Consider the following 25933-nt stretch of genomic DNA (forward strand, 5'->3'; position numbering starts at 1 on the left):
CATTATAGTTGAGATTTCCATGTAACCTGTGTTATTTGGATAGTCTACCTTTTTCCTGACAAAATGTGTTGACCTGCTGTGAATGCCTCTACTATCGACTTTGTTGATGAAATGTAGATTAATCAGCTGGCAAACGCTGGCAGTGTGAGCTGCATGCACCTTTATGGAGAACAGAACATCTAACTATCTACGTTTAATGTGAAGTGAGGGACTGCTGTTACTGCGGAGTAACAAAGGCACTACTTTAAAATACCCTAGCATTGGTATTGTTAAATCTTCAATGAGAAACATGTGATATGCTTGTAGACATCTTTCACATTCAGATATCAGTCTGCATGCTTCTGGAAATATAGTACATCTTTTCTTTGTTGAGTCTGTGAAGCAAAACTAATGTAGTGGGTGATGCATAATTTTCATTGAAAGTTTTGTCGAGGATTTACCATTATGAACATAGTTCTCTACTTCAAACATATTTTTGAAAACACGGTATTCATTAGGACTGAATGACAATGTGGTCAGCTGTTCCACAAGCATAAATACCCATGCTCAAGCCATAATGCACATTTAAACCTTTGAGCAATACCGCTTTTAGAAACCCCGCTTTTTTTTAAAGTAAGCGCTACAAGAGCTGTTCAATAATCCCACATCACTTCTGTGATTCAAGTGGTATTTATCTCTGTAGACATGTAAACAATGAAGAAATGAGGTGACAACAAAGACAGCGTAATTGCTCGTCTTTGTCATGGACTCCAAAAACTACATCGATGAGTCTCACTGACAGCTGAATATTGCCACTTACCAACAACAATGTCACATAAATCCTCTAGCCAACCTGAAGCAAGACCTCAAATGCATGCTTAATTGAGCTAAGGATTAGGGTTAGACAACTTTAAAAAAAACAACATTGGTACATTAAAGTGAGACCGTAGCCTATCATTTGGAGAAAAAAAAATTAGAACGCACTCTTACTGATTCCAATACACTCAGGGGGTTTGCTGTTGCCACCTTACTTAGTTTGGTATAATTAGCAGCTCATGTTAGATACGTAGTTTTAGCAAACTTAAGATAGATTGTGTTGCGTAACTGAGTTAATTCGCTAACTTTTTCAGGCTTTTATCACTTGTGCTACTGTTACGCTAGGTTTACCATTGTTACCTCTAGCGAGAAGGTCATGTTTTCGGTACAGTTTGTCTGTCAACAGGATTACGAAAAAACTACTGGCCTGATTCTTATGAGTCTTGGTGGAAGGCTGTAGCATGGGCCAAGGAAGAAGCGATTGAATATTGGAGCTGATCCAAATCATGGGGCAGATGCACAAGTTATTTCTCACTTTTGTTAACATTGCGAGATAGGGGCGGTTGTGCTGCCTTCATGTGGTGTGGGAATAATCAGAAAAATGATTTTGCGACTGGGAAAAATTCACACTGCATTAACATTGTGAAACATTGTGAGTGCATGCATGGCTGAGGTCTGCTCTCTGAGTGCCCTTCTAGTTCTGTAATTGCCACTCGATACCACTGTTTAGCAAAAGTTGCATAGACTTGTTCTAACTGTATACACTCATCAGGTTTTGAGTGGGTTATCAGAAATTGGTGAGGCTCGAGAAAACATGGTGAAATAATTTATGATTTAATCCACTGACTTTCTGTCAAAACCGATGGACTGAGTTCTGAATAGTAATATATTCCAAGATAAAATATTACAACGATGTGAAGGAGACAGCACATTGGCAAGATTTGCACCTGAATATGCATGTTTGTGTTGCGGGGGAAGAATAAACTATTTTAAAGCTTAAGGAGTATTTTTAGTCAAATCAACTCAAAAGACTATAAGGTGCTATAGATCATACACAATCTCAACGGCTTGGAGAAGAGCTTGACAGATTAACAGCAGCAGTGTATTTCATAAGACTCATCAACAGGAGTTTATTTAAATCCTCAGATTTATTTTTTCTGTAACTAGACGGCACAAAAGCACAATTATTTAAATTGTAAATTTAACCCGTTTCTCTGTTAATGTCTAAACTAATGTATGTTCTTGAGTTTTGAACTTTCATAAAGATCTACACAAGCCAAAACTTTTTTTTCTTCTTCATATGAACCGCAGTGTAACTAAAAGGCTAGTTTTATAACCTTGGCATTGCTCCTGCTCCTACGAAAGACTGCCTGAAGTTTGTATACATTGAAACCTTAACATTTCATATTTGAACTAAAGTTCATAAAGGTTACATATGAATAATTACATAAATCTCATAGCTGAAAAAACAATTTGAATCACTTCCAAGCCACTTCTGAAGCCATTTGTTCATATCTGCTTTGATAAATGAGCCTCATTAACTGCTGATCCTTTATTTTGTAGCTAACTACCAGATTTGGCAGGTGTGGCTCTGCTGTGAGACACAGTTGGCTCTATTACGGCCAAAACTCTAAAGATAGGAGGGACTCCGACAGGGAGGCAGCCAGTCCACAGCAGGACTAAACCCTGGCCAGTGGAGATAAGGGAACTGTTACTCAAGCCTTTTTTGTGTCGCCTCTGCACAAGGAGTAATAACTGCACAGGTCTTAAGTGCAGTTGTAATATCGAGAGCTAATAACATTCAGATATCATTAGTCATTGTATGTGAATGGCTGCCTTGTTTGATATGCAGATGGCTGGTGGGGATTGCATTTGAAGGCTGGGGAATGGCATGAAACGGTACAACAGCCAGAGTTGATTTCTCCGCTCATGGAGTGATTGATGCGGAGATTGTTTACACAGGCAGCCAATCTTTTTCATTGTGTATGCTCCTGCATTTCTTTACTCACCTGTGTGTTCCTGTACTCAGTATACAGTATGTACTCAGTGGTCTCATTGGTCGCTTTTAAGATGATGTTGATTGACTTGGAGGCTGTAGATGTTTTGCCTGCTATGTTTAGGATTGTGGTCGACTTTGAAGGATTTGCTGCTTTCAGTTGTTTTATGTTTTTAGTGTTTTTGTGTATTTTGTGTTTGTATGTATGTGTGGTTGTACTGCTGCCTGTCTTGGCCAGGACACGGGATTTTTAATCTAGTGTAGAAGAAGTCTCTTCAGAAGTCTCTTCAGAAGTCTCTTCCTGGTTAAATAAAGGTAAATGAAATAAAATATATACATATGTATGCCCCACACTTGTGTTTATTTGTGTGTCCGTCTGTCTGAATATATCAGCCGGCCTCAGCAAAGGTCTCTCACCTTCCAGCCCTGGCTCTCGGCACCCTCGACTCCTCATTTGCAGTCCTTTCTGCCTTCCCTCGCTCCCCATCTCTCCATCCATCTCCTTGAGGGTTTCACGCTCCTAACCGTGAAATTCACCCACATTCACAATGATGTCTTCAATCAGAGCCATCTCAAAGCTAGGATGCAGCCTTTCTTTGGGAACAGCAGGAGGTCCCAATCAGCACTCAAAGGACTGAGCGGGCTTATTCCTGTCCTCGCTCTCTACACTAATCACTGACAGATTTTTAGGGATGGGAGCAGTCGAGTTCAGAAGGCTTTTAACTTGCAATCAGGTACCCTGGGCCTGCATGCTCCTCAGCATGTTGATCCTTTAGCAAACCAGTATGATTGCAGATATTGAATAATTCATGGGTGTCTAATGATGTGTCAATCACAAATGGTTTTGTTTTATTTATTGCGCACTATGCACAGGTTTGTGCATCCTCCAAGCTCTATTGCAAGTTAATATTGCATGAAGACTGTTAGCAACATGACACTGAGTACAGCAACAAGCTATTCTCATCAGGGATGTTGTGATGTTTGGCTAACAAGTCTGGAAGAGAAAAGAGCAATTTGCGAAAATGATGTTCTCTGGCTTTTTTACGCCTTTTCAAAATAAATTGCAGTGCATTTTATATGTGCCCGTAAAATCTGTGGAGAAAGCTCCATTGTTCATGTGTTGTTTTTCAGGTTCATTAACTGGCACATTTGTTGTTGTGTAAGCGTCTTAGCACTTTACCACTGTGTATAGTTATTCAGTTGTCTGTGTACACCGCCGTTTGGTTCTGATTGTGAAAAATTGTGTTTTTTCAAACTCTGTGAAGGTTGCTGAGCTCCACTTGAGTGGTCAGCCTTGCTCTGACTTAACCGATGCTTTTATCTTACTCTTAACATAACCCTCCATCTATTTCTCGAGTTTAACATTTTCCTTTGATTGGCGTTAAACGTTTGACCAGTATTATGGGCTGTTCCTTCAAGAATGTTGGCTTAGTCTGACGAAAAAGGAGGTGAATCATAATGCCTTCAAAACCTTGAAGCATTGAATGGCTCCCGGGAAATTTTCGCTACTCAACCATGACCAAGAACATAGACTACAGCGAGATTGAGATTCCAGCGGGGGGGTTTCATCACACCTTGCGCTGCACACAGTTGAAGTCTTCTGTGGGCGGCTCCGTGAACTGACAAGTCCTTAAGTACTTGATGTCCGCGGGCGGTGTGCACGCTGGGTTGCCAGTCACCCAGAGAAAGGTCCCGTTCTGTGAGACTCCAGGGGTGGGAGACACCCCACGTCGCACTCATAGAAGGACGAGGCTACATGTGCTCTTTGAGTTGTGACGAGGCAGGGTTTGCCTCCTGGCTGCCCGTGTGAGCGCGCTCTGATGGGGATCTGCTCCTTTGTCTGGAGGCAAAAAAAGGAGCTGTCATGCAGCCAGAAAGAGGAGAGCACGGTCCGGTCTGTTCAGACTCTCACTCAGCTCACACAAAATGCCATCCATGTCTAGATCTTACTGCCTGAGCGCAGATGCATTTCAAAAACACACACACACACACACACACACACACACACACACACCCTACATGCATACAGGCAGCTCTCTCACACGTACAACACAATTACTTGGAGATGGAGGTCCTCCTTTGTCCAGTTCAGCTCCCTGCCCAACAGCACTCTCTTTTGGAGGCGGCGGGGAAATAATCAGCAGGGCGATGATGCTAATAACAACGGAGCACCCCGCCGCTCTGAAGCCCCAGGTGTTCGGGACCCTGCAGCAAACGAGTCAAGAAAGGGGTGAAGGAGAGTGAAGTAGTGAGCCGAGAAGAGTTTAGCAGCGCCGAGCCGACGGGAGAAGATGAGAGGAGAGTGTAGATGCAGCAGCCCCCAGGTGGGCCTGTGAGCTCCGCACAATCAGTCACACTGGAACCAATGGGCTCATGTGAAGACACCCTCACTCTTCTTTCCCAGCCCCTCCAGCCTTGTTACAGCAATAATGAACTGATGAGCTGTTGTGCCTGTCTTATATATGTCAATGTGTGTGTACTGTGTAGATCAGTTTCCACATACTAGGTCAGACAGTGCCTAGGGCTAGTTTCGGAGAGGGGTAAGGGGTTGGTGTTGGGGAGGGGGGGGGCTTGGCAGTCAGCCCCGCTAGCACTGCAGCGTGGCACTGTGGTCGGGGACAACGGGCTCCCAGAGCCCCCCTGCAGAGGCGCTTCTCCCCTGCTGAGCTAATCCCCTGCTCCTCAGGATTAACCAACTTCACAGCGCTAGCCCCTACTGCGCTGTCAAGGCACCAGTTCACTCTCCAACCATACCCCAGTCACCACCATCCCTCCCCCGCACTCACACTCCCAATCACCCTCATTACCTCTCGATGGTACCCCTCTCCCTTCTGAAATGTCAGAGTTGATTTTCACTTCTCACGTCTCTGTCTCCGTGTCTCTCTCTGACCTGCTCACTCTTTTCCTTTGCACGTTATATCATTCACTACAAATTCTGTTCACCTTCACAACCAGGCATCCATTGTTTTCCCTTTATTCCACCACATCCGTTCCAATTAACAATTTTGTTGATTGACCAAATATTAATCGGCAGTAATTTTGCTAATCAATGAATAGTTAGTCATTTGTCAAGTCCTATGAACTTTTTTCCAGCTTCTGAAATCTGAACATTAGTTGCTTTTCTCAGTGTTTTTGCAGGTACTTCACCATACACTCTGGGGAATATTGATGGCCATTTTTTTGGCCTTTTTACTGACAGATTTTTATAGTCTAAACAACTAATCAATTAATTGAAAAAGGTATCCACAGATAAATGGATAATGAACATAATTGGTAGCTGCAGCCCTAAATATGATACCGCAACGATGACAGAGAATAATGCAGATTTGATGTTCACTGTAGTTGAAACTTCAGCTAGTTTCAAGAGTCTGTAATCATAAAACTTGCTGATCTTTAAAGCTACTGTTCTACCAGTGTGCAACATGCATTTCAAAGTGGTCGGCAAAAATGATGAATAAAACAATCACGCTACACATGAGTAGTTCATTCAAAAGTTATTCTACCAATGTACGTCTGTGTTTTTAAGACTTGTTGACGCGTGTTTCACATACTACACAGGCCTTCATGAATGTGTGATTGTATGTACTGTGTATACAGAGAGAAGATTTTGTGTACTGCCTGTGCATGCACAGTCATTCCCCAGCTCCATTGAGAAGCTACTGTGCCTCTCTGTGATTTTGAGGCTCCAGGGCTGAGAGAGAGTGGGCCCAAATCAGGCAGATCATCATCTCTCATATTTCTCTCTCTCCATGCCTTCCTCTATCCTCCCCCCTGGTTTCCTCTTTTAACCAGAATATCCAACCTCTCCTGTCCCATTGCTCCCTCCATCTCTTCACAGCGCTGATTAGGTGGGCAGGAGATGATAGGTGTATTTGGGGCCTGCGAGGCTGGTGATGTGGAATCTGTCTGACATGCTCGAGCAAAGACAGTGTCTCGTCTTTATTGTAGTTCTTCTAATGGTGCACTGAGGTCTCGGAGACAAGGAGGTAGATTATGCAAAGAGCTCGTGCGAGCGTGCGTGCGTGTGTGTGTGTGTGCGTGCGTGCCAGTTATAGAGAAACATTGGTGAGCAGTGGCAGGTGTGCCCGAGGACGGTATTAAGGAAAGGCAGAGAGAAGCTGCAGGTAATGAGTAGCACAACCTATATGTGCTTCCGCCTTGTTGATAAACGATGGGCTGGCACTTCGGACAATTTCCAGCCTTTACCAACAGGCAAGTAATTTTTCTTTCGCCTTCTTTCTGTGCCTTTTTCTATCCACTTTCTCTCTCTTCCACCTTCCATCCCTCTCTGTCTGTTATGTATCAGCCTGCCACCCAGTTGTTCATGCAGTCAGTCTGGTTGCAGCAGTGTGTCTCTGGCTAATTATCAGTGGTTAGGATGTGACAGATGCCGCTGAGATGGTTGGCAGTCATTTCGCCTCCTCCCCACCCACAGGAGGAAGCAACAACTGACCTTTAGAAAGCATAGCCCTGGCAAACTATCGCAATATCCAGACACCGCACCTTGCCTGCACCCAGGGACACTGGAGGTGGGAGGGTTAGTTGCATATATAGATTTGTCCTGTGTGTGTGTGTGTGTGTGTGTGTGTGTGTGTGTGTGTGTGTGTGAGAGAGAGAGTACCGGTAAGCGATTGCATTTATTTTAAAAGGCAAAAATGGAAATCATTTATTAAAGGGCCCCATTCAGGGAAGCCAATAGGAACCCATCTTGCGACCCTCTCTCTTATTTTCTAATATTTTCCTATTTATTGATGAAACTGCTTATAGTTTTTCCCTTTTTTTAAATTCATTGTCATGTACTTGATTTACACTCCGCCTTCCATTATTGTTTCGTTTGTTTTTCCATTTTCTTATTATTTTATCTTGTTATTTCTCTCTCCTTTTTTCGAATACATATTAATAGATTGTACATGTGCACATGTATACAGTACATGCATACAACTTTCTGTGTCTATGAAATTTATTAGTAAACTGTTGCTTCTTTTAGTTTGCTTTAATGTCACTGTTTACAACACCATTTTTTTTTACAGTAACATGACCCAGTTTGTAGCTTCCTAAAAACACGCACACAAAAAAAAAAAAAAAACTGCAATCAACCTCATGCTTTGGCTGCAGCCACTATCTCCCCAGCAATTTGGGTGTCAATCTTAATTTGAACCACTGCCCACCACCCCACACCCCACAGTGCTGCCCTACATGGCTGCTAACAACACAGAGGCTTACTTTGTTAATGAAGTGGGGTCTCAGTCTTCCATCTCCTGTCTAGTTCTGAAGAGTGCCGAGCAGTAATTGGTTTACGACCTACACCACCGGCAGCACTCATGTCCCCTGTCCTATGTGACATTCCCATCCAATTAAATCTGCGTCTGCACACACACACACACACACACACACACACACACACTATTATCATGGCTCCCTAACTTCTCTTCCTAATATTCTTTCAAGGTGCCTTTTTAAGTGTTGTTCAGCACATCTGCAAGCACAGGTTGTGTGGGATTACGAGATAATTTGTGTGGCCAGTGGCTGGATTGCTCTCGTCTCGCAAGGATTAGCTGAAGGTGACACAGAGGTGACAGGTCCGTGTCCATCTGTGTTTATATGCGAGTCTGCCATAGTCTGGTGTTTGTGTGTGGCAGTGGGCATTTATGCATGGTGTGTACACGTATGTCTGTGTTATTAGCCTGAAATGTGCTGCAATCCATCAGAGTTAATGAGTTGTGTGTTCTCCTACAGCGATGGCAGCTGAGTGTGTGTGTGTGTGTGTGTGTGTGTGTGTGTGTGTGTGTGTGTGCGTGCGCGCCTGTGTCTTTTGGCTGACCTTGACTTGAGTCTGTCAAACGAACATACTCCGAGGCCGTCCATACGGAGCGCAAGACTCCATCAGATCCCCAGATGTCAGCATACACAATCTGTCAGGTGTGTGTACCATTAGGGAATAACAAGCAAAAAGGCTCTGGGAGTGGAATGAGAGAGATTAGGGAGTTCATGAATGCATAAATAATTTTTTTAAGGGGTCACAAGCCAAACATGTCCAGAGACCAGTTCTTTAAAAGTTCAAATGTAGCCTAGTCATAATATAAGTGTCTACTACTAAGAACTAGTTGGCACCCAGTAAACTAACAACAAGCCTGACAAAAACGTAATGCTAGCTTGGTAATATTTGACTCTGCTTTATAATAATGATATAAACCTGGAAGAATTTACATTTCACAATAAGAGGGTCTAACTAGAATAACATTTTTGGTTACGATAATCTGATATTTCCTACTTACTCTAAACTCATGCATACCACTACTACTAACTCTAAAACATAATATAATAAAAGGAGAGTACAGCACTAGACATTCATGCCATGTCTTGAGAAGACATATGTTAATTTTCAGGTTCATACTTGTATTTTGGGTTTCTACTAGAACATGTTTACATGTTTTAAAGTAAAAAAACATAATTTTTCTCATTCACCCTCTGTCTGAAATGCTCCGTTTTAGCGCCTGTGTCTTTAAGCCCCCCACCCGAAAAGCCCAGTCTGCTCTGATTGGCTTTCGAAAAAAATATGGCGCACCTTTGCAAAGGCAGTTCTTAAGCCGTGGGTCGATATGGGGGGTGGTATATTCTAATGAGCCTGCATGTGACATAGGAAGGGGAAACAAATCTGAATGGCTTTTTGAGTCCCATGTTTTCTGATCAAGGCACCCCATGAAAAACATCTGACTGGGTTGTCTAATTTCACAGTTTGTGGGTTGTTAGGCCCTCCAGATACCCAATTGTATGTGCACAAACACTGAAAAAAATAGTTTTTTGTGATGTCCGCTTTAAAATGAAGAGCAACTGCTGTTGTCTGCTCTACAGTTCCCCAAGTAAAGCTGCAAGCATGTCAGAAAATTGACGTGCTTCCTACATATAGGACTGCAAGTACCCAAACATTTAAATTTTTTGAGCAGCGCTGAGCCCTTCCTCTGCAAGTTAGAACTCAGTAGATTTCACCGTCAGACAGCGAGACATTAGCGACCTGGGGAGAGAGAACACAGGTACACACAGCTGTCACATGCAGAGAAAATCAACACAGGGAACAGAGGTGCATACAAACGAGTTTAAATTAGTTGTCACAAAGCTGCTGTTTTTGTTTTCATTTCTGACAATTTGCGTACCGCTGTCGTTTGAGAAATGGAGCGTAGCAAAAGGTGAGTTTGTGTGTGTGTTTTTGACCATCAAAAACATCAGTACAACAGTCAAATTGCATATTAGATTAAACGCTGAGATCATAAAAGGATCTCCAGTATAGTACTTCTCTATTATCGCTGTTAACCTACAATGTACCCACAATGTTACCCCCTTTATACATTCATGCACTAAAGGCCATAATTATGCATTATGCATGTCTCTGAGCAACCACAAATCATCACATTGCATTACATTGTCTTACTATTAAGAAAAATAAAAAGGAACCAAACCCAGATAGCTTCAGACTCTAAGAGGTGATCCCAGTGCAGCTACAGTGGGGTTTGAGTACAGGACATTAAAATACAGATATTCAATCAAATAAGGACATCTTTGTTGTTGAATAGATACAGATTTGTCGTCCAACAGGGGCCTCAGTAGACTAAAAGGTATGCGATGGGTTCACTTATATCCCTGCACCCACCGTGGATTGACAGCAGTTGTGTGCTACACCATGTGTGTGCATGTGTCCAAGTGCTGGCAAAATGCAACCAAACGTGTGCAAGTCTGAGAAAATTGAGTGACGTTGGTGGTTTGGAGACACGTGTACAGTATGTGCCAGTGGACGTGCCCAACAGACAGCCGGGTGGAGGTGTGCGCATAGGCCTCACAGTTTCTGTGATGTGCTCTGACACACAGATGGCAGCTGATACAACACAGACTCTAACTCTCTCATCCTCTCGCATCCACTTTCACTACTCCTCCTCCTTCTCCTCCTCTCCAAAATGGATGTTCTCTCTCCTGTCCGCTTCATGTGCCTCTATCTATTGTCTGACTTGATAGGCCGATAAATTAATGCAAAAAATATTACCACTGCTCTCCTTTTCTGTTTTTTCATCTTCCTCTTTACCCCCCACCTCCCCTCCCCCCGTCACATTTCCCTTCTTTACCCCTTTCCTTGTGTCATCCTCATTCACACACTGATATTGCACAGGTGTGAGTGAAGCATTTTGGATGAGATACTACAGTAGCAAATGTGCAAAGAAGCAGGAAGTCACAGTTGAATGATTTCAAATGAACATCCACAGTCCATATCAGCAGCTTCCTTTGTCAAAACAGCCCACCTGCACCGTACAAATGCGCAGCTCAATTTGATTTAAAATGAAAGTTCAGTAGACAATTTCAACTGCATGTTTTGCTTTACCAGGACTCTATAGAGTAGTTTATATGTTATGCTGTCGAGATTTCCCCTCGCCTAGCTGCTAATGAGCAGTCTTGGCAAACATGTTAATGTAAGCAAATTATGCCTATATTTTGGTGCAAATAGTTTTGAATGCACTCCAGGCAGGAGCTGATTCACACAGACGCCCTGTTTACCTCAAGCCAAATCACAACCTCTCAGTTCATTGCTTCTGACAGGAAACAGAGGGCTATAAGAGATTGATGCACTCACATATACGTGCACTCCCTCTCTTCCTGTGCCTGTTCCAATGGCAGTTTAGGAACCATATCAAACGATTGTCGAGCATGGGGCTGCATGCAAATATCTTTGTATATTGAGGTCTTCTGGTTTAATTACACTCGACACCAGATGGGGGAGCTTGCAAACGTGGGGGTCCCTGCTTGTTTAGTTACTTAAAGTGCTCATATTGTGCTTTTTGGCTTTTTCCCTTTCCTTTGTTGTGTTGTATACAACTTTATTATATTAACGCATATTTTTGTGCACGTTATAGGTTTACAAAGTAAAAAAGCCCAAAGTCCACCCCAAAGGGACTTAACATCTCCAACAGAAAACACTGTTCACAAATTGCTCCAAACAGCTCTGTTGTAGTCCAGCCTTTACTTCCGTGACGAACATGCGTCACTTTGTAACACACGTTATAATGCTCGCCTAGCTGCTAGCATGGCACGTATATACTCATATACTCATACTCTGCAACTGACAAGCTAGCAGTACTTATTGTGCATGTGCGACTCCCAACAAAGATGGAACAGAAGTGAGATGTCTCACTTTGTAGCTAAAACAGAGAGCTCAACACACAGGGTGAAAAGAGGAGCCGCAGCAATGTGCAGTACATCAAAAATATGGTGTTTTCTGAAAATGAAACCACATAAACCTATTGTGGTACAACCTCTAAATACAATTATGAACCTGAAAATGAGCATAATATGAGCACTTTAATGTACAAATCCCTTTAGTGAGTAAAGGCTCATATGATTCATCTTTGAATTCAACAGAGGAAAGAGTAAGTAAGCTAATTAAATAAACCAGAAGGACACATGTAACAAGACCAAAAGTCTACAGACATGCTAGCAGCACTGAGACACAGCTTTGAGCTAAATGCTAACATCAGCATGCTAACATGTTCACAATAAAGAAAATTAGCATGTTTACTATGTTCACCATCATAGTCTAGCATGTTAGCATACTTACATTTGAGAATGAGCCCTAAACATTAAGTACAGCTGAGGCTGAGGGAATGTCAGTTTTGCAGATATTTGTTTATAAATCAAAGTATTGGACAAAGTACTATTTTGACCTGATGAGGGTGTTAGATGATGAAAGGTTAAGGGTTCACCAAACGCATTACACTATATCCTGGTAGGGACACGATTGGCTGTACCAAATTTCATGGCATTTTATCCAATATGATATTTCAGTCTGGACCAAAGTGGTGGACCGTTCCACTGATAAACTGACCAACTGGCATTGCCATCCCTTGAGCCACACAGCTAGCGTGGGTGAAAAAAAAACAATCAACAGATGCAGTGCAGTCAACAGATCTGTGTAAAAAATTCAACTAGTTTAGCTGTGAGCCAAACCAAATGTGACACTTTCATTTGGTTGCAAACAGACATGATTTCTTATGCAAACAAGGCAAATATACCCAAATGACTAAGACAGCTTTAGCGATCCATGTTGAAGTGTGCACGTGCATCTGAGGGTGCGTGTGGGCAGCAAGAAGAGAATGCAGGAGAGACGGAGAGATAGCGTTCATGAGAGTGAGGTAGATAGCTGGGATGTTGCAGGGATTAATATGAAATTGTAACTTACGGGCATGAGTTGCTGTTCTGATTCTGCTCCAGAATGTAGAGCATCAGCTCTCCTCTGCAGGCAATTAATGCATTGCGTTTTTTTTCCAACCAACTTCCATTGCATTCCAGTGCACGCACTCAGTTTTTAAAGGTTACAATGGTGTTGTTATGGACCTGTGTGGTATAAGCGTAGTGAATGCAGATTTTGTTGTCTTTCCTGTATCTTGCATTACAAGCTGTTTGAATATCTAGGATTTGAATTGCTGGTGAATGGATAATGTAGCTATTGTTAGCAGTAAGTGTTTGCATGGCACATGAAGAATTAGATCCAACCTTAATATGCAGCATGATGCACTCTTCTGCCACTTAATGGATCTTTTTGTCAGTGTTGTGGTGTATATAGCCTGAGTGGTTTTGTTATCTGAGGGAGGCAGGGTTTTTATTTCTTTCCTCTTTCTTACTCCCCACTCTAGTTTCTCACTCTTACGTATATGCTGTAATTTGTATCTCAGGGAAAATGGATATGTGTCAGTATCTCAGAGACTGGCAGCCCATCTATTATAGTTTATCGTATGTGTGTGATTGTGTGTGAAAAAGAGAGACCGCGAGGTATGGAGAAAAGCGTGGCTCATCATCCACACTCGCCTGCAGGTAACCACATTAGTGAATTGGCTGTGATGCCTCGGGCGCCTTCTCCATGGTTAGATTGCATCATTTGTGTGTTGTGGTAAGAGACACAGCTAGTCTATGTGCTATGAAGGTCATGGCAAAAAGATAGAGGGTATGTGGTCAGCTTCAAGAGGCAGGCATTGGTCAACACTTTGTAAATTTGCCAAAGTCTTTACCCAAAGTCTTTTATCACATTATACACACTTACTGATTCATAATTTTTTAGATGTATCCCTCTTTTCTATTGAACCTTGATGCTGCTCCATAAACAGAGGGAAAAAAATAGATGGCACACACACACACACACACACACACACACACCACCAAGCAAATCCAATGGAATGCATAACGGCACTTTACTGAATCCAATAATTTTTATGCTCTCTGATTCAGATGTACGTTTCCTAGTTAACAGTTACAAAGTGAGGGCCCGCGGGGCAATATCTGCTAATGCGCCACGTTTTCTCAGCTCATCTGTGATGATGTCGTCACTGAGTGACATTGTCTTAGCCGGTGAAGCCCACGTACTGACGCATGTTCCAGTCAGAGGACAGAAATGGATTTTGGAACAACTTTCTGTTGAGATGCAGTATAAAACATCTAAAATGATGTATTTTTAAATGGAGATAAAGAGCTAGCTCAGCCAATCGCCTCATCCCAGAGTCCATTGGCCCTGATAGCAAGGCCCAGTCTCTCCAATGAGGCTCATACGGAGTTAGCAGGTTGGAAATATAGAATATATAGAACCAGACCTGTGATAGCTTATAAGGATAAGGCTGGCCATATGTTATACTTTGTCAACAAAAATCATGAAAAAACCAAAACCAACAATTATTTGATCTTATTAACAAGTATTGCCTGTGTCGTCAAAGCCAACTGTTGGCCACTATCGATTACAATGAACATGGGTACTGTAGTTTATTTTGATTGAACCCCACATTCACCGTCCTGCTGCAGTAAACATTGACTAGATAGAGCATGTGTAATCCGCCACCAAAAATAGTTCCCAACAAATGCACTTTTTTTTCCTGTTTGAGTAATGTTTACTAAAAACTGCAGTGCCCAGCTATTTAAAAAAAAGTATTTAGCCTTTAAAAAAAGGAATCCATATATTCATGTCTTCAGTTTGAATGTAACAGCTTGTGGCTGAGTGCACAAGACAGAGTGGGGAAGTTGCAAAGTATTGAGAGATGGAACACTTCGTTGGTTTAGGTTGGATTTGGTGACAATTTAAAAAATGAACCACTCACCCTTTAAAGGTGTTTATTAAAATGTTTGAATCTAATCTGAAATACAAAATAGATACATGATGTAGAACCCGAGTAGATATGCAAGAAATTGTTTTATCTATTTGAGCTTGTAATGAGTCTTGCTGGGGCATACTAAATAACCACCAAATGATAATAAAAAATGTGGATTTACACACCTTCCCTATTGTTGGTTGCAGACTGGCATATTAAGGTTGGATCCAATTCTTCATGTGCACTACGCAGAGCATGCAAGCAGGTGGGAACATCTGCTGTCAACATGAATAAACATGACAGGTGTGACTGTAATTCAGTGGCAACTATCCAACTTTGCCTGGTGTTATCAAACATTATGGTTCTTATCCAGCTGGGTCAATGGAAAGCAAAGGCCAGAGAAACGTTAGCTGGTTACTCTTTTACCAACACAATCGCACTGCGTGGGTTGCTTATACACCTGGCTGACATTGAATTGTAACTCTGATTTGTTTGTCAGTCGCAGTGCGTGCTGCGAGAATTAACTTGTTTTTCTTTATCCAGATTACATCCAGAGAACATACTCTGAGGCAAATCTAGTTGAAAGCCTGGCCTCTTTCTTTCATTCATAATCTCTGTCTACCCTTTCTATCTGTCTCTCTCTCTCAGTACATAAAGGAACACAATCCTGCATTGTTTGCTCTGTTGTAACCCTGCAGCCACGTTTTGGAGATGATTGTCCCTGCGTGATGAAACAAGCCCTGTCAGGAGCTACAGCCGATTACATGGCTCCATGCAGTGATCAGTCTTTGTCTATAAACACTTTAGAAAAAAAGCGATCGATGCTGTGCAACATGTTGATGGATAAACTCCAACAGCGTCTTAGTGACAATGAAAAAGCTCTGTCTGCCTTTTCTGTCTGACAGAGAGCTTCAGAGTTATAAGGAGAGATACGGCTGAATCCCATTTCTCTGTAGTCTTTGTTTTTATAATGAACGCAGTGTGTGTGTTTTTTCTGCCTCTCTCCTTCCTCCTTCTCCTCTGCCTTGGAGATATAATCAAACCATATGCACCCACACACTGAGAATCATTTCAGTGTCAGTCTAATGTCACGGTTCATATTAAATGCTTGATGGTGAATCACACGTGTAATGAATTCAATCAGATTCATGACCTCTGAGACTGAGTTTCTTTTGACCTGCACATGTTCCTCTTATCACAACTCCTGACCCTTTTGACGATGCGTAATAGCTGTGCCATGTTTACAATAATGGCTCTTGAAAAGGTATCTGCTTTTCTCACTGCTGTAAAGTGTTGAAAAAAATAATTTAGAAATCCAAGATTCAGAATCTGATCATCTGAACTACACCCACAAAGTCCTGCCCGTTAGCACACAAACGCATTACTTGAAGCCTGACAAGATGGGTTTTCGTGTGATATGGGATCCTGCGATTCTCGGTTCGACATCTTGTGAGATAGCAAGAATCTAGGTGCCGTGCAAGGTAAACAAATACATGCAGTTCTTGAAAAAAAGATTAAGCTCTAAAACCAAATTTGAAGAAATTCAGAATTTCTTTAAAGGTCCCATGACATGGTGCTCTTTGGATGCTTTTATATAGGCCTCAGTGGTCCCCTAATACTGTATATGTAGAGCCAGTCCCACAATGAGCTTTCCTTAGTATGTGCCATTTCTGTGTCTGTAGCTATTGAGGAGGAGGGGGGGGGGGCCTTGACCAACTGCCACTTTGCTTGTTTGAAAGCCATGATGTCTCTCTCTCATGGGTGAGCCAAATTCTCTGGGCGGGCAAAGCAGAGAAAGGGGATGTAACCTTGCTCCTTATGATGGAGCAGATTCCAGATCAGACCATCTGAGCTTTCATTTTCTCAAAGGCAGAGCAGGATACCCAGGGCTTTACACCTATCGCCATTTCTAGCCACTGGGGGACCATAGGCAGGCTGGAGGAACTCATATTAATGTTAAAAAACCTCATAACGTGACATTTTCATGCCATGGGACCTTTAATAGTAAAGATGTGAATAATTGAGTGCTTCGTTTTTTCTTTTCCTTTATCTTTTTCCATCATGACCAGCTGTTTGCAGTAGTCCTGGTGGCCTTTTGTCTATCCCGTAATCAACTTCACTCGGCAGTGTCTGACCCTTAATTTTATGAACCTCCCCTGATGTGGTCTGACAGGTAATTACATCTGCCAGAGAATGAGATACATGTTAGTCCTTCAATCTCAGCAGCACTCAGTTACTTAACCTGATCCTGCTGTGTGTGTGTGTGTGTGTGTGTGTGTGTGTGTGTGTCCCCTTGTTTAAAACAGTGCTAATTGGCACTCTGTAGTCTTTCGAGTCCACCTCTCCCAAAGTGTCTTCTGTGTCACCACTTTCTCAGACTGCCAGTCGATTTAAATTCATCCCCTCAGCAGTTGTCGCCAAGAACATTATCGGACTCCCAAAGACAATTTTTTCCAAAGGCTTATTCACTCGTCTCCTCTCGCACTTTATCTAACGCCCTTCTCACAGGAAGGTGGATGCAAACAGAGCTTCCAACCTGACTCCTAATGCCAAGTACAGAAGTAAAGCATCCAAAGACTGAAAAATATCTCATGGCACACCTGTACGTCTTTGACGGGTACGTCAGATGAGAAAGTAGACACCTGTGTGCTCACTAAAATTAGGCAAAACACCCAATGAAAGGTCATTGACACCAGTAAAAAAAATCTTACATAATTTGCCTTTGAGTGACAGTATGGGAGTCTACTTTTTTGAGTCGTTAATGTTTGATGTGTAAGGTTTGTTGTCCTGGGGGAGATTGGCTACAGTTTGAAAGGCTTTCTTTTCTTTTATAATACAGAGACAACCTTGATTAAGAAGGCTTGCTTTAGTCTGAATAGATGTCTGTTTTAATCGCAGATCCTGGACCTGTTTGCGTCTCTTTAATGAGGCCTTCTCCAGCTGGAAGGCTGTCGGTGGGGCTGCTTTGATCCGTGGCCCATGGACACGGGTTTACACTGCTAACACGCTACGCTAATGGAGCCACGGGGCAAAAAAACGCACACACAAACACGTGTCTAAACACATGCAGCACGCACACCAAACACAAATGTAAATTTCTGAAATATACATACAGTATAAACGCACGCCCAACCTTTGACAAGGGCACAGTCGCATAAGCCAGTGTCTTGTTGTCATGCAGCCCATTGTGTCAGACCCTTTCATCTGTTCGTGCCGGTTTGGGTCGGCTGAGTTTTAGGCTGTGCCAAAGAGGGCTCAGTGAGAAAGGTCCAAAGCTCAGCGCTGATACACAGCCCAACTCTAGAGACTAATGGCTTGTAGCTCCCAACATATGTTGCTTTGTGTAATTGCTTTAATTGCTGTCATTGTACGTAATAGTTGGTCTTTTTCATCTTCCCTGGTGGTGTAGGCATTCTGCTAATTATATCTGTCAGCCCTGCAGCCAAAACGAGCGTTTCACAGCAATTTCAGAGCAGTGGGAACTTTATCTTTACACTACTGGTATGAATCATTAGAGTTTAGGTCATTTAGAGACTCCCCATTGTTGATCTGTTTAATGAAAATGGAAAGTTTGCACCTTGACCTGATTTTTGTCTTGATTTATTTTGCTTTGGTTTTCAATTCAAATTCATAGAAGGTTGAAATTACTATAATCTGAAAATCCTCTTTTTTTTTTTCCACTCAAGGTACGACACCATCACCAACCAGTGGGAGACGGTTTCTCCTCTTCCTAAGCCGGTCCATTCTGCGGCAGCCACGGTGTGCGGGGGGAAGGTCTTTGTGTTCGGAGGTGTGAACGAGGCCGGGCGCTCGGCGGGGGTCCTCCAGTCCTATGTACCGCAGAGCGACACCTGGAGCTTCATCGAATCACCCATGATAGGTAAGACAGGTGACAACACCCACAGTCTTTGTCATCAAAATGTGGTTTTACACGCACATTCTTTCACGCACAAGCGTCGACACAGTGTAGAGATGCCGTGTCCTCGGGGTACGTGTTGCCATTGTTACCTATCACCTTTTGTACAATGACATCACTGTTGTTTCCTTTTTAAACCAGTGTTTACCAGGTTGATATTCCCAAATGTGTGGTTTCTCTTTCCTCATTATGCCTTTGAATTTCCCATTTGAAAGAGATGAACCAGCTTAATAAAACCATGCATATTAATATTCACGCTTTTTTATCAGTAATGTAACACCAAACTGCAAAAGGCACATATTGCAACATTACTGTACTCATTGATATGCATGCGTTCCTTGAATATAATCTTTTGTCCTTTGTGGTCATTGACATAGTGCTATCTCATTAGAGAGCCTTTGGGCCTCCATTATGGTTGCCCGGTTGCCTAGCAACAGTGTTCTCACAACTCTACCCTCTTGAATGCCTTCCCTATCATGTGCTTGACTAAGCTCCTGGCTGCCAATTGATGGTAACATTGTCATACAGTAGATGACTTTATGAGGCTGAATCTGTTGTGGGTGCTTCATGTTCCCTTCATGTTGCACTTCGTACCCTTCAGTGTACCTGGACATCCCATGTTGACATGTTGGTCAATTTTTTATGAAGGAGTTTTATATCAATATCTCCTGTGTGCTCAGGTGAAGCTGAAAGCCAAACGTCTTGATTTGGATGTTCAATAGTTCCTCTCAGACATAAAACAACCTATTATTTAAAAATGTAAGCGGAGAAAAAAAAAAGAAGTGATTTTAGTCTTCAGGATTAGAGTTTATTTCAGTGAAAATGTTGACCCACACCCATGGCAACAGAAAATTCAGTGGTCAGTGTGACCTTTTCCATCTATCATTATAACGAGAAGACCATAGCTGAAATGATGGGTAGCTTCTGACATGTTATTGGCCAAAACTCTTTAGTTATTCACCGCACAAACCTGCAGTCACATTCCAGTCAGAGCCACCTGGGACCTGTGAAGGACGCAGCACCAGAAGAAACACTTTAACCAAGTGTCATAACTTAAAGGTGGCAGGAAAAACCCAGTGTACAACTCTGTGTAATTTAAAAACAGCTGTGGACAGCTGTGTTCCCAGTGCAAAGATGTTCACCACAGGCAGCTATATCCTTGAAAGGGCCGCACATTGATGATTGTTGCAGTGGTAGTTATGAGAGTGGTACCCATCTCCTTAACTGTCTCTCCGCCAGAAAGTGAATACGCGTATTTCTAAAAATGTCAAACTATTCCTTCTAAAGCTGCAGCAGAATTTAATATTTTCAAAGCAAAAAAAAGGCTATGTTCATTTTAATTCATTTTCCATACAAGTTCAAATTCTATATTTCATGCTGGATTATCCCATTTAAGATGCTGGCAAATTTGGGATTCTCAGGGCAAAGAGCTGTCCAAATGCTGCCTTAAAAAAACTTAATTAATATCTCAAATGGTGGCATACTGTTGCTGCAGGCAACACTCGGAGCGGCGGGGCATCAGAGAGAAACACAGGGTCAAAAATGTATTTGAATTCAAATGTTTCCTGACAAGACGTTGTTCTTGTGTCATTAAAGCACCGGCGCGGAGGCACTTCCCTTAGCACTGATGCACAGATACTATATTTAGTAGTGCCTTTTCAGAGCGAGACTACTGTGAGCGAAATTATGATTATGTAACGTGAGTGTTTGGGGCTGAGTGGTATTAAAGGGCTGGGAGAGCAGCTGGCAGAGGAGGAATGAGAGAAAAGTCTGGTGAGAAACACACATGCGCACACACAGAGATGCAGACACACACAGCCTCTCCTTACCTCATATCAACTATACATCCCCCGGGGGCACAGGTACATAGCGCATGAATTATGAAACGGGCCGGGAGGTTACTCCGTGTGTGTGTGTGTGTGTGTGTGTGTGTGTGTGTATGTGTGTAGGACAGATGCTGACAGACAGACCATCATCTGTCAGGGTGTAGACGAGCCTGCGTCTGACAGCCAACGAGCCGGGAGATAATGGACAGGTTTAGTGCTTCCTGTGAAATTGGGCCGCCGTTGATTTTAGTGAGCTGGTGGGGAGCACTTCTCGATCAACCCTCTGCCTCCCTCCATCGCTTTCCCTCTCTAATCTCTCTTTTCATCTCTCTCTCTCTCTCATCCCCTTCGCTCTGTCTCACCGTCTCCCCCCTCCGTCTCTCACCATCTCCCAGCACTGTCTTATCGACTGACACAAATACAGCTGTGCGCATTTTCTGGGACTGTGTGTGAGTGTGCGTGTGTGTGTGTTTTCCCTCTGCTTGGACCATCTCCTGCATGAACTGCAAATGGGTTTCACAAACACTTATCAGGACTGACTTCCTATCTCTTGCAGAGTGAAAAATAATATTCCTTGTGCCAAAAATAGTCCCTTCAACATTTCTATTGAGATGTCTTCGCAGCTTCAACTATATCCTCCTTTGTCTTCAGTATGTCTGTCTGCTGAGCAGTATATTTACTGAAACATGGGCGCATAATTGAGCCCCCTCACATTCAGTAAACTATTTATGAGGCCTCGTTGCTTTTCTTTAAAAGGTCAGTTCACCTAAATAAACATAATGCCGAGGTTTTGAGACCTCTCTCTGAGATTTCTGCCACCACAGTGGAGGTGAAAAATGCATTGAAAAATGAGATTTCTGGAAAATCCATAAGCCTCTGGGATTCAGCCTTACTTTTCGTATGGCAGTGTGGTATGAGGCCATTTTCTCATATTTTTCAAATATGTACTTTTAAATACAAGATACATCTCCCACATTATTAATGTCTTCATTTAAAAACTAATTCAAAGAGAAAGTCTTCTAAACGTCATCTTACCGAACATAGCAGATCTTGAAATCAAGTCAATCTTTAATAAGAAATAGCGTCCCTAACTGATGGAGGACTAATGGACCTTATTTTCTTATTTGGTGACAGAACCTTGGCCACGCCAGCTGCATGGCTCAAGAGAAAGAAATGGTGGTTTGTCGGTCCACCACATATCTCAAAAACTATTCGATGGACTGCCATAACATCTTTGTTCCCCTCAGGAGCCCTTAAAATAACCCTTACTTTCTATCTATCTTCTAGCCATCAGGACATAATTTCAATGTGTTCAATACTAAGTTTATGACCAAATAACCTGCCACAAATAATAACAGTCCTATCAACATCTCCAACCTCTAGCTCAAAGCACAGCCCTGCCTAGGTGCGGTCTCACAGATCATTTTTTCAAATGTCGTAACTGATATGAGCCCTTCTTGGGCTTTTATCCTCTGCCTATTTCTATGAACTAATTTTTACTAAAGAAATAGGCCCCAGCAAAAACTGTTCACAGCATGTTCTATGGAGTAATTGGGGCACTGCTTCTGTAATAGTGAACAACAAATAAGGAGAGTGATTATTGTGTTATGTTAGTGATATTATAAGTGAGGGTGATTATTATTTTTATCTAAATCTCCATTATATCATGGTGGACACAGATATTAAAGCTCCAGAGAACAAAAATATTTCTCTAACATTCAATATTCCTGACTTACTAAGCAACAGTCAAAGTATAGGTGTAATGTAACACTCAAAAACTGTATCTGCTTCATCGGGACTGTGGGGGCGTGGTTTGATCAGATTTGATTCACAGTAACTAAACAACTCAGCAACTAAATTCAAATTTTGCTAAATTGGTGATGCCATGGAAGTACATTATTACATCACTTTTTTTTTGTTTTTAAATGAAGCCCTGCCCACTTCAAACCGGTGAAAGGATCGCAGAGAAAAATAAATATATACAGAAATATCTCACGTGAAATGACCAAACCTGCATTTGCCAGAAAGGTGTGTTCATGAACACCCCATCACTCAAAGTAAGAAGCTAATTGACAAAAAGTGTCAGGGCCTTTAAAAACTATCTGCATGGTTAGAAACCCTTAGAGGTTCTTGGGAAAACTTTTTCATAATTTGGGTAAGGTGAGCCTTTGAAAAACACATTTAAAAAGTCACTTGCTATCACACATCCACATGGAAACACACACGCCATACTCCACCCAGCTCCCTCCAGTATTCAGCCGGCGTGCACCCCCTGTTGGCAGACAGGTCTCCGTTGATTGGTCGACTCCAGGGACCCGACGGGAAATTGACGGCAGAACAACTACTTGCGCAAATAACGTATCACATCGGTTGAGAGCGCCATCATGGAGGTGGAGGAGGATGAGGGGAAGGTGACGGAGCGAGAGAGGTGGAGAACATGGAGTGCTTCCATAGACACCTAATTGGACATGTTTCCCTCCCCACCCCCCACCCCCCTCACTCACACGTTCTACTTTAATGGTCATTAAAGTACATCATCCTCTTTCGGTCCCTCTGCTGTTTTTGGCCAGTCATTTCAAAGGCTGCTCTTATTCTCCTCACACCACATAAAAGGACATTGTATAGAAAAGGAAAAAAGTTTTTTTGTTGCTCCAATTACCTTGTTGTAATCTTATCTAAGCTTCTGGCAGCTAGAACTAAAGCTTCTTTGTCCTATTTCCTCCTTTTCCCTCGTGCTCTCTGGTGGGACGCAGGAAGCTGGAGACGATACCCAGCACCTCATCCTCCAGGAGAATGTCTTGTGTATTCCTTGTTTATTGTTCTTCCTCCACCTGTGACTGACCGCACATTTCCGTGCCGCTGTAATGCCGCGGCTTTGGGATGACAACTACTGTTTGGGAGTCTTTATCAAAGAGAACTGTCTTATCTAGATCTGTACAGTATTGGTATAATTTAGGTGTGTGTGTGTGTGTGTGTGTGTGTGTGTGTGTGTGTGTGTTCGCTGCGGTAGTGTTCCGGTTTTAAAAAATCAGATATCTGCCGTGTAGATGTAGGAATCAGATAGGAAAGGATGTGAGGGAACAACAAGGTGTGTGTTTAGACAGCAGCCAAAAATGTCCTCATAGCTGTGTGTGTGTGTGTGTGTGTGTGTGTGTGTGTGTGTGTGTCTTCACTTGTTTGCTGTCCTTGACCCCAGCCCGAGGGGTCCCAGATGCGGTGACTAAGCTGTTTTATCAGAGTGTGAGAGGCTGCGTCAGCCCGTGTTGGCCCACAGGCACAGCTGTACTTCTATCACCTCTACCTTGTTTTGCTGTCTTTTTTTTTACCTCTCCCTTCCCTTTCCTTTATTCATGTTTTATGTAGAATGTGGTCACTTGTGGATTGTTGGCTGCGTTTCCTAACCTCAGAGTTGTGAAACCAGACAAAGTCCATTGTGAGTCTCCAAAAATAGCAAGGTGTATCCCGGAATTTGAATGTTTTCAGCTATTATGTGCAATGTTTTTCTACATTGAAGGCCAGGGGATAAGAACAGAAGCAAAGTGGTGGCGAGATGTTGATCCTCCCCAGCAGTCCTTTTGAGGCTTGCCAAATGAGAACAAGTTATACCTGCCTGGTACTTTTCCAAGCACTCAAACCCGCTGCTTATTGTGGGTCCACGGGAGAGCGGCAGGGAGCGATGGTGAGAGTTTCTGTGGGGAAAAAGAGAGAGAGGTTTTTCCTTTGAGAGAATATTGTTATTATTCTGCCTCAGGCGCCGAACAGAGAGAAATTAGTGTTCTGTGTTTATGGGACCTAACACAAAAAATCATGTACACACACACACACACACACGCACACATACTCACACACACCCTCGTAAAAAGACTGGCAGCGGCATATCAATGAGATGAGGTAGGTAAAAGAAGAAAATAAACACGTCAGGCAGAATGTGAGGAGGACCAATCAGTAGTAACTTGTTTCTCAAGGGCTGAAATTGAAGCTGACGCCTCAGGTGGTTGCAGAAGAATTTTTTTATTGGATTTCAGTGTGTGTAAATGTATGAACTATGGTCTTATAACAAATGAAACAACTGCATAGAGTCAATTTAAAGGCTAAAGTTAAGTGGTTTTTTTTAGCCATGATAGCAGCATGGATGGCAGTGTCTCTCTGTCAGTCAATCCACTACTTTGGTCTAGACTGAAATACAATGGCATACATGCATGGTCCCCAGAGGATGACACAGCTGCACTTTGTGTTTAGTGCTAATTGTGTGAATGCTGATTCAGCAGCATTCACAATATTTTTTATCATATTCTTCCGTGCAACTTTCGGCCGCTTACTACCTCTGCATACTTTCAGTTACAAAAATCATTCAAATATCAAAATGTTCACGTCTTCAAGGACAGTTGTGCTCGTATCCAACTTTTTTCTACCATTTATACTTTTTAAAATATTACTTTTTTGTATTTTGTACTACTTTTTTCATCATACTATACTATGACTTTTTTGACATACTATACTATGGGCCCCATCTTGCACCCAGCACAATTGACTTTGTACACCGACATGTATCATTCCTATTTTGAACCTGACGCACAGCGGACTTTTCCCTCCTCAGGCTCACGTCGGTAAATTAGGGAATGAACTTGCGTTCCCGAGGGCAGTTCAGCAAAAAGAGGAGGCGTGTTCCTGCGCAAACGTTCCCTAGTGCTATTTTGCAGTTTCAGAAAACAATTCCGCCACAGACCAGGAAAAACCTAGTCTAAAGTCAGTGGCGCGTTATTCAGGGCATACGCTTTGCTTCTTTCATCTCACGGACCCAGCAGTTCCCATTTTTGCAAACCATACATAAATACAAGGAAAAATATGACCATGAATCATGTATGTGTTGAGGACATAAATAAGGAAATATTAGAGGACTTAAGGAGATGTGATGTTGAACTGCATGTGCCGATGCCACTTAACCCAAATGTCCCAACAGCAGCACGGGAGAGGAGAGACTGAATGAATTTCTATGCCTTTTTTATGACTTTTTTCGACATACTATACTATGCCTTTTTTATTTATTTTTTATACGTACTATACTAATATACTATTTTCGACATACTATGCAATTTTTATGACTATTTGACATAATATACTATGACTTTTTTATGACTTTTTTCGACATATTATACTATGACTTTTTTAAGACTTTTTTGCCATACTATGACTTTTTAATGACTTTTTTTGACATACTATACTATGACTTTTTTCAACATACTTATACTATGACTTTTTTTGCCATACTATGACATACTATAGCATGATTTTT

General features: G+C 42.3%; 1 protein-coding gene across 3 annotated transcripts in view; it reads left to right on the forward strand.

Moving 5' to 3' along the window:
* The window catches only part of klhl29 (kelch like family member 29), a 215309-nt gene that overhangs the window by 181343 nt on the left and 8033 nt on the right, over nt 1-25933 (forward strand). For all 3 annotated transcript variants that reach the window (XM_078275053.1, XM_078275054.1, XM_078275052.1), the window contains one exon: nt 18585-18778. In XM_078275053.1, the coding sequence (XP_078131179.1) occupies nt 18585-18778 (194 nt within the window). The remainder of the gene's footprint in view (nt 1-18584; nt 18779-25933) is intronic.

This window comes from Sander vitreus, chromosome 18 (assembly GCF_031162955.1).
Source record: "Sander vitreus isolate 19-12246 chromosome 18, sanVit1, whole genome shotgun sequence".
In the NCBI taxonomy this organism is placed as follows: domain Eukaryota; kingdom Metazoa; phylum Chordata; class Actinopteri; order Perciformes; family Percidae; genus Sander; species Sander vitreus.